The sequence below is a fragment of the Nuphar pumila genome, chromosome 14 (genome assembly GCF_984573655.1).
Source record: "Nuphar pumila chromosome 14, dmNupPumi1.hap1.1, whole genome shotgun sequence".
In the NCBI taxonomy this organism is placed as follows: Eukaryota; Viridiplantae; Streptophyta; class Magnoliopsida; order Nymphaeales; family Nymphaeaceae; genus Nuphar; species Nuphar pumila.
This window is the reverse complement of record NC_143262.1, coordinates 264,251-273,818: the sequence shown is the minus strand read 5'-3', so window position 1 is coordinate 273,818 and position 9,568 is coordinate 264,251. Positions and strand designations below refer to the sequence as shown.

General features: G+C 39.0%; 1 protein-coding gene across 3 annotated transcripts in view; it reads left to right on the top strand.

Moving 5' to 3' along the window:
- The first annotated feature begins 1,930 nt into the window (after positions 1 to 1,930).
- Positions 1,931 to 9,568, top strand: part of LOC149815995 (transducin family protein / WD-40 repeat family protein) — a 104,801-nt gene continuing 97,163 nt past the window's right edge. For all 3 annotated transcript variants that reach the window (XM_089987991.1, XM_089987990.1, XM_089987992.1), the window contains exons 1-3: positions 1,931 to 2,421; positions 3,296 to 5,755; positions 6,856 to 6,981. In XM_089987991.1, coding sequence (XP_089844117.1) covers positions 2,040 to 2,421; positions 3,296 to 5,755; positions 6,856 to 6,981 — 2,968 coding nt within the window. In that variant the 5' untranslated portion in view covers positions 1,931 to 2,039. The remainder of the gene's footprint in view (positions 2,422 to 3,295; positions 5,756 to 6,855; positions 6,982 to 9,568) is intronic.

Genomic DNA, 9,568 nt, shown 5'->3' with positions numbered 1-9,568 from the left:
CTGGATTGAGCTGTGTTCTAAGGTTCCAGAACTCAAATGGACTAACAAGACACTCACTCAACTGAACTCCTCGACTGAATTATCAAGAAAAACTGCCATTTTTAGAAAAATGGTGAGAAATGGTCACTAGAGTGAAACGAATTACAAACCAGAGTTGGGTTTGAACTGAAACAGAGAATTGTAATACTGAGATGAACTAAAATTGAAGTTCAAACACTAGCTCAACTAACTGAATTTGGCTCAATTTCAGCTAAATGAGTTGAAATGGGTTCCTAGAAACTTGAAAGTGGTTTTGAACTGAAACTGAAGCACTTGAACTCCTGGTGAGCTCAAGCTACACTCAGGGGAACGTGACTGACTCGGAATGACTAACTCAGAGACAATTGACTTGGATTTGAGTGAGAAATTAGCTCATTTCTAAAGAAATGATCTCATTTTGGCAGGAATGGTCAGAAATGAACATGGTTTGCTCATCGTGAGCTAAGGTGAACTAGAAATGACTGACATTCTAACTGTTCTGAGCTTGAGAATGAGCTTGGATGACTCCCACTAACTCGGGGCTTAGGATGACCTAGGGGTAAAATGATATTTTTTCTAATGAAAGTTGGTAAAATGATAATTTTTTTAATGAAAGTGAGTAAAATGGTAATTTTATAAGACAAACTGAGGGTTGGACTCCTGTTTTGACCTACCAGGGTTGACATCCACGCGAGGGGGTGTTTTGGAATGCATGAGGAAAATTTGGAGTGTTTACAGGGCACCACTTTGCATTTTCTTTCAATTTAAAAAATGATTTTTACTTTAAAATTTTTCTTTAGTTTAAAAACCGCATTTTTCACTTGTTTTTAACTTCACCCCTTTGTCTTTAAAAACCCACATGGGCATCAATTGCCAAGTGATGCCATGCGTTACCTTGTTTTCAAAATTCCCACATTATCCATTTGAAAAAATAAAAAAAGACCCACATGGGGGGGGGGGGGGCACCCCCCATGTGTGCTCAAATGGTGATATTTAGCAACATCAGCCCTAACTAATTCTATTTTTTGGCATGCCCAAAATGCCCCCATTATGGGCTATAAAGAGACCTCTAGGGGATCTCTCTTATCCTCTCCTTGAAGTTGGCGCCAAGTTTGGAGAACTCCAACCCTCTCCTCCTCTTCTTCAAGGTATTTTTCTTTTTTCAATTTCATCGCTTTCTTAGTTTTAATTGATGTAATTTACATTTTATAATTTCTATTTATATTAAAAGTCATTACAAAAATAGAATTTGATCTTCTATAGATCAAATTCATCTTCAATTAGCAATATCAAATCAATCCATGCTTTATTTATTTTAATTTTTATTTTTTTAATTCTGTATTTGATGATATTTTTTTTCTAAAATTTGAAAATACATCAGCTAGATTTAATTTTTCATTTTATGCGTTGATATATTTCATACATTTATTCTCTTTTCTATTTTCCATGCATTTTGATTATGGCCTTATTTTAACATCTTAATTTAGGATACTTTTCTTTGCATTTTTTATCTGAATTTTTTAACATCAAATGGTTAGGTCATGGTAAACTAAAGGAAGCACGTGTTTGAAAATTATGCTGTTAACTAAGGTGTGTATTTGTAAATGACAAAAAGACAGTTTGTGTCAAAGGTTAAGCATGTTTTTGTATTTTTTTTGTTTATTTATTTATTTATTTATTTTAAAGGAGGGTTACTACGGTCATTATATCTGCAAAATAAGTCGACCGACCCATGACCCACGACCTGTTGGGTTTTAACTGACAGGAACCAAATTCTGAGATCTGACATGGGCCGGCCCGAACCTGGCTGGCTGGAGGATGCGTCTAAGCCTAACCGTTTCTGTTAAGAAGCAGACATTGGGAAGTCGTGGGCTGGATTGGAAACTGAAGGCTAGTTTGGGTGAGTGGCTGGCTGGCGCGTCAATCTCTCACGCAGGCCGCAGCGTGGGAGGGCGAGTCTTGCTTGACGAGAGAGATCTTCTTTTCTTGGGTTCCAACGGGAAGGAGGAGGAAGGAGAGAGATGGCCGATGCGTCGTCGACGGAGGAGGGGTTGCTGCCGGTGGAACTGTTCAGATGTCAAGTGGTGCCGCCAGCTCCTAACGGCACCGCCAATTCCATCGGTTGGCTGCGGGATTTCGCGGGCTTCTCGTGGATCGCCTATGGAGCTGCCTCCCTGGCTGTTGTCACCCACGCCGCTTCCCCTTTCTCACGCCGAGAGTCCGTCGTCGGTTCCTTCTTTCACCAGGTTCTTGAACCCGATCCCCCGCCAGGCCACGCCGATCCTTCTCTCTTTACCGTTGGCGCCCTCTCCTGGCGTCCCTCTCTTCCTTCCGATGGCACCCTCGCCGTCGCTTTGGGGAGTTCGGTTTCTCTCTATTCCCCGTTCCCGGATTGTCCCACTGGTACGCCACACCACACCCTGCCGTTCCCTTTCTTTCTTTCATTCATTCCTTGATCAAGTCATTGTTATTACTGTGGTTTTGTGTTCGTTTGTTATCGACCGAGTGCGTTCTTCAGTCTTTTTCTTTTTCTTTTTTGGTGAGTGTGTGTGGGTGTCTTCCCCGCAAAGCAAAGCATGGAAAATAAAAGGAAATTTAGGAAATTAGCCGCCAAGGCAAGGCTATGTGCCGATTGAATGAACAATCAAACCGAGTCACTGCAATCGTAGAGGGGCGTGGTTTACTGTTGGAACTAGGGCGACTGATTATCTTCACAACTTATGAACATCTTATGCACAACGACACAGCATCAAACTGCCATACCTCATGGCTACTATGCTTTATCTAGTTGGTGGGTAGGAGGTCCTCTTTTCTACTTGTATGCAAAGAACAAGATCATGTACACCTTGTCCTGGCTTGTTGGATCTGTAGTGAATGGAACCCCAGTTTCTCTTGTTTCTGACTTTGATACTGAGAGTAGTGAAATGCTGAAACAGTCGCTAATATTTAACATGCGAAGCTTGTTGGATCTGCAGTGAAGAGAAATCAAACTTCTCTTATATCAGCTTTGATACAGGGGCTGGCCAAGTGATGAAATAGTCGCTGATATTTACTAAGGCGGATGCTGAACCAGTGACACACGAATATTGCTGCGTTAGCATAACAGATGGTTATAACCATGAACCGTGACGTCTGCTGCACCTTTTTTAACTTGTCATACATAATTTTATATATTCTTATTCCGTAGCATCTACTCTTGAATGTTCCTTTCTGGTGCAATTTTTCCACCTTCTCTGTTTTTCTCAGACACCAAGAATGCCAAGTCGTTCTGGTGCAGGTCCTTCCTTCAGGTGGAGGCCAGTCGCGAGGCTTGTGCAGTCTTGCCAAGTGGAAGCAATTGAATGGACAAGGTCAGGGGATGGGTTGATCACTGCAGGTGCTGAGGTCGTTGTTTGGAAAAAGAAAAACACATGCTGGGAAGTACTCTGGAAGTCCCGTGCAGAACTTCCACAAACTTTGGTCTCTGCAGCCTGGTCTGTTCATGGCACTACCGCAACAGCAGCTCCCGCTATATCTTCAGTCTCATTACCAGTTAGTAACTCAAGTTTCTTTAACAACATGGCTAGAAATGCTATAGTCTGGCAGAGTGATGAGAGATCTGGGCTTGTGAAGGTTGAATTACACCATCCTCAGCCTATCTCAATGATTCAGTGGCGGCCACTATGCTTGGAAAAAACCTCATCAACTTGTAGGGAAGTGCTGTTGACGTGCTGCATGGATGGAGTAGTAAGGCTGTGGGCTGAGATTGGTGATGGAAGGGGAAGGAAGTACGCAAAGGACAACATTGATCAGAAGAACAATAAGCCAAAATTCTTCGTCACTGCAGTAATTGAAATTAACCAGTGCTTGGGTGGATTCCTTGGCACCAATACCTTTGTCAAATGGGCAAATGAAATCAAAAGTGTCAATGATAAGGGTGAAAACGTAATTCAGTGTCATCCAGAAGAAAGTTTAAACTGTGATGTGGCTGGAAGATGTGAGTGGTTGGTTGTGGTTGGACCGGGGACTTCTCTTGCTTTCTGGGCTGTCCATTGCCTAGATGATAGTTCACCACTGCGGTGCCCACGCATGCATCTATGGAGGAAAATGAATATTTCAGATTTCAGTGCAACATGCACGTCTGAATCTAGTACTTCAAATTCTCAAAATAGTCTTGTGTTCGTTTCTGCTGTTATATCAAGGCTTACACCTTCTGGTCCACCTATCTCATGTTCCTTGCTGCAGTTATTACCTACTAGTTCATTTAGATGGTTGCACTTGGATAGGCTGCATTCCGATGCTACTGTGGAAGCATCCTTCGACCAGCTTAGAAAGGAAAGTAGTGCATCTATTTCTTCCTGCAAAGTTTTTACTCAGGATGGGCACACTGGCAATATTATGCAGTTTGCAATGCATCCTTGCAGTTTTGAATTTGATCTTGCAGTTTCATTGGATTCTAGTGGATACATTTTAGTGTGGTGTTTGTCTACAAGTTCAAAATTTTATCCTAGCAAGCCAACCCTGTTTCAGCCTGCTTGGAATTGTCTAGGTCGAATCTTTGGTCACGATGATTGCTCGGGCATCAAATACTCAAGTTTGGCATGGGGACCATTGCTTTTGAATGGTAACATGCTTCTCCTTGTTGGACATGCAGGAGGAATCAATTGTTTTATCATTAGACTAACTAACAATACTTGCTTTGAACATCAGAAAATATGCACTATTCCATTCCCTAGTCACATCGTCAGAGAAGGCCCTGTCCATATCCATACATCTCCTTTACCTTCCATCAATTCAAACAATGGTGCACATGCTAGCTTCTTGTTGATAGCGGTTTGGATGGGCAGTTTTCAGATCCTGTCATGGAGATTTGTTGTTCATTCATATGACTTGGTTGGCAGTTGCTGCCTTGGAAGTATTACATCTGATAAAGTGTGTACATATAAATATGCATTTTCTGGTGCAAATTATTGCTTTGATGTCGGCCTGTGTTCTGATCATCATGACAGTGATACTATTACAAGTGTGGCTGTCGTCTGTGATGGTGCATCAGTACCAGCTGTCCCACAAAGTGGGGATTCTCTTGTTGGGTGTGTGGATAGCGCTTCCATATATCACATGGCAACTGGTTGTTCTAATGGAAACCTGAAGTTGTATAAAGTACTTGATAACTCAGATTCTTTCACTTCACCTACCGAGTTGCTGTGCCTTCCTTGGAAGCTTGTCGGTATGTTTAGAGCTCATGATGGCCCAGTTGATCTGATATCCTTGTCTAATGGTAGTGGTAAGATCGCAACAGTTAATATGAGCAGTCCAGATGCTTGCACTTGCCTCCATATCTGGGATTCAGTTAATGTTGTAGATGAGGGATGCTTTATTTTAGAGGATAAAATTTACTTTGATAATAATATCACTGCTTTAGATTGGCTAGTTATAGGAAATGGGCAGTCATTATTGGGAGTTTGCTTGCCAAATCAGTTGCAAATTTATGCACAAAAGAGATATAGTGGTTGGGATCCTATAAAGTCGAAACTTTCCTTGAAGATGCAGAATTGGCTTTGCATTGCATGCGTTCGCACTTCACTCTCTATTAGAAACTTCTTGTGGGGGACGAAACTGACACTTGTGCTTCTCCACCAAAAGTACCTCTGTATTACTAGTCAGTGGTCATTTGCTATTGATGGTGAAGGTCAAGCTGATTCCTATCCTGAATATTTCGAGGATCATCCTGCTGGTTTGAGGAAAGAAGCGGACAGAGGTAAGCTTTTTGTGCTTTCTACTAGAAATTGTGCTTCTCATTTATCTAAATGGATCATACATTCATCTGCATACTGAAGCCTGTATTCTTAAATGAAAAATTTACAATAATTTTTGACCTATTTAGAAATATCCAACTAACTTTTCAGAATTTACAAATTGGCACCTAAGTTAAGAAAATAATTCACAAAATCATGCCTGACTAACTCTGATCCTTTAACCATGGTCGGGCCCAGTTTGCTCAAGCTAAAAGACTGCTCTATCCTTTTGATGCTAAAAGATTACACTATCTTTTTCCTTCCCCATTTTTTATCCGGTACTTCAAAGATGGTTTTTCTACCTTGTGCCAGGCCAAAATGTCTCTCTCTCTCTCTGCGATAGTTTAGACTTTAGAGGGTTTCAAGTTCAAAACTGGTTTATCTCAAAAAATATGAGGAAAACTTGAAATTTCCAACATGTCCAATCCATAAAATTTTTTCTCGTTTCTGATAAGGGTATCAAGTTTGATGATTTGAGGTTGTAGATGTTGGGAGATAATTGATGGGTTGATCTTGATTTTATGAGATTTCCACTATAATTTGTCTGATGATTTGTGGGGTTTGGAGATGTGGGCATATAATTGATGGATCAATCTCAATTTTGTGAGATTTTTACTGTAGTTTGTGAAACTGCATGCCTTCCTATAGATCATTGGGTTGTTGCATTACTCGATTGGATTTCGTTGAGAGAGAGAGAGAGAGAGAGAGAGAGAGAGAGAGAGAGAGAGAGAGAGAGAGAGAGAGAGAGAGAGAGAGGATAGCTGATAGCTGATAGCATTGGATTGTGTTGGATTTTGGCATAATCATCTTTCAATGTTTAAGGGTAAAATGGTCTTTTACTTTGAGCAAACTAGGCTCAGACCATAGTTAAAGGGTCATAGCTAATCCAGGCGGCTGTTTGTGAATTATTTCTTAATCCAGGTGCTTATTCATAAACTCTGAAAAGTTAGGCGGGTCTTTGTAATTACATCAAAAGTTAAGCGTGCACCTGTAAAATTTTCTTCTTAAATTCTTCCGTAAGCTACTCAACTGTCACTTCATATGATGTTATTTTATATGACAGAGTACCATTTTCATCATGACTGTGACACCAAAGGAGGAATGCATAGCATACTTGATATAGCTGATGAATTATGCGGGTCCTTGCCACTATATCATCCTAAGTCACTCATTTCATGCTTATTTTCAGGTACTGTTTAATACCCATTGAGAAGTTGTTGACTTATTCTTCACATGCATGTAGTAAGGTTGTTTATTGGTCTGGGTTGACTACAGTATTTCTTCTCAGAAGTATCCCATTATTGCAGATATTCTTTGATGCAAAAATATTGATATAGTAGCCAATTTGAAGATATTTCATATTACTGGTTTTCTAATTGCAAGCAAAGCTTTTTTAATACATAAATTTTAGTGAACTCTGTTCACTAGATTAACATACTTGTGAGGCATACACTACTTGAAGTCAAATAATATGTTTTATGTCATCTGGATTCTAGCCTTTGGAACTTGAAATGGTACAATAGTCTGACTAAAACATATTTTTGAGCTTCTGGAATTCTATGGGTGATGAGTTCAGCAGGCCTTGAATGCATTTGCTGCTGAACCTGTGTTCAATATGTCTCATTGCTTTTTCCACTGATTTGATGCTGAAGCTCCTTATTCTGCAGTTCCAGCAGTTTCACCAAAAATCAAATGGTAGTGAAACATATATTGTTAGACATGGGCATTTTTGTCAATTCGCTCGAGGGCGGAATCATCATTTATATGTTGTGTGTGCTGGAGCCTGCTGGAGCTTCTTTATATGCAGAGACGTGAAACAATAGCATGTGATGCTTGTTATTGTAATATATTGCAAGGGGCATGGTCATCTTTTTACTTACCGCAATATATAAGGATACTAATACAATTACATAGTCTCATCTCATTGGGTCACTATTTTTGGCGGAAGGAAGGTTTCTCTCTTGTAAGGCTTGTAAGGAAATGAGAACCTTCAACAATGTTCTCCAAATCACCAAAGTGGATACACAAAAAGATCCACAATAAGATCTACCGATAACACCACAAAGATCCACAAAATAGTCTCCCACACAAAACCCACTCAATGGGCACACAAAGAATACTCACAAATATAAAAATATTATTTTATTCAAGAGGAATCCATGCAAGAAGCATAAAAAATGGGAGGGGTTTCACCCCTATATGTACACAAGCAAGAGAAGCTCCAAAGAGACGTTGGGAGGGGCCCAACGGCTCTAAATAGAGCCATTGGACCTCTCCAATGTCGACTAGTCAACAAATGCTGACTAGTTCAAACTAAAAAAAAAGTAAAAATTAAACTAACTATTCTAACCTAGTTACATATCTATATATATACATATAAATAGATATGTATGTATATAATACTTATACATTTTAACACTCCCTCTCAAACTTACGGTTGGATAACCGAAAGTTTGTCTAAGAGAAAGTGAAATCTAGGAGCAGCGAAAGGTTTGGTGAAGAAATCTGTCAATTGATATTCAGAAGTAACATATGGAAGATCGATAATGCCATGTAGATACTTCTCTCGTACATAGTTACAGTTTATTTCAATATGCTTGGTATGATCATGAAAGGTTGAGTTGCTAATAATGTAGATGAAACTTTTGTTGTCACAACACATCAGTGATGCTCTTTTAATTTGGACTCACATATTAGCCAACAATTTTTTTAGCTAGACCACTTCGATAATGATTGTAGCCATGGATCGATACTTTGCTTCAATCGAAGAGAGGGACTTTTTGTTGCTTCTTACACCGCCATGAGATCAACGATTCATCTAAAAATGCACAAAAACCAATGGTTGAATGTTGGTTATTGGGTTCACCTCCCCAATCAACATCAATATAAGCAGTTAAATCTAATGATGAAGAAGCAAACAAGAAAAGTTCTCAGAAAAGAAAGTTTTAATATATCTAATAATACGCAAAACCACTCTCATATGAATAGAAGTGGAAGCATGTTGAGACTGGCTTGTTGTGTGAATAACCTGTCCTATGTCAGGTCGCGTAATTGAAAGATAAAAAAGTGCTCTGATAAGTTGTCTGTACGATGTCAGACTTTTTAGTGGTTCCCCATCATCAATCTTCATCTTAGTATTGACAACTTCGGGAGTGTGTCAGCCTTATCATCTGAGATTCCAGACCTGATAAAAATATCTAGAGCAAATTTAAATTGAGTCAATAGATAACCTCTAGAAGAATAAGCTACTTCAATTCCAAGAAAATATTTAAAAAAATCCAAATCAATCATTTTGAAATATTTTTTGAGAAGTTTTTTAATGTGTTCAACTCCCTGTTTGTCCCCTCTAGTGATAATCATGTCCACATAGAGGAGAAGAATAATCATACTTGCATCAAAAACCTTAACAAATAAAGTTGTGTCGGTTGGACAAGATTAAAATCCAATATCATGAATAACTTGACTAAACCTGTCATACCATGCCTTTGGTGCTTGTTTAAGATCATATTCAATTTCGAAAAGCCTTTCTTTTTCTAAGAAACACATTTCTTGAAACATATACTTTTTATTTTTAAAATCAAAGCATCTATATCCTTTTTGATTACTTGTATATCCCAAAACGACACAAGGAATAGCACGGGGAGAAAGTTTATCATTTTTATCAATAAAAATGAAACATTTACACAAAAAAACTCTCAATCTAGAATAATCAAGAATTAATTTGAAAAGTTTTTCATTTGGTGACACATTTTTCAAAGAAGAGGATGACATTCTGC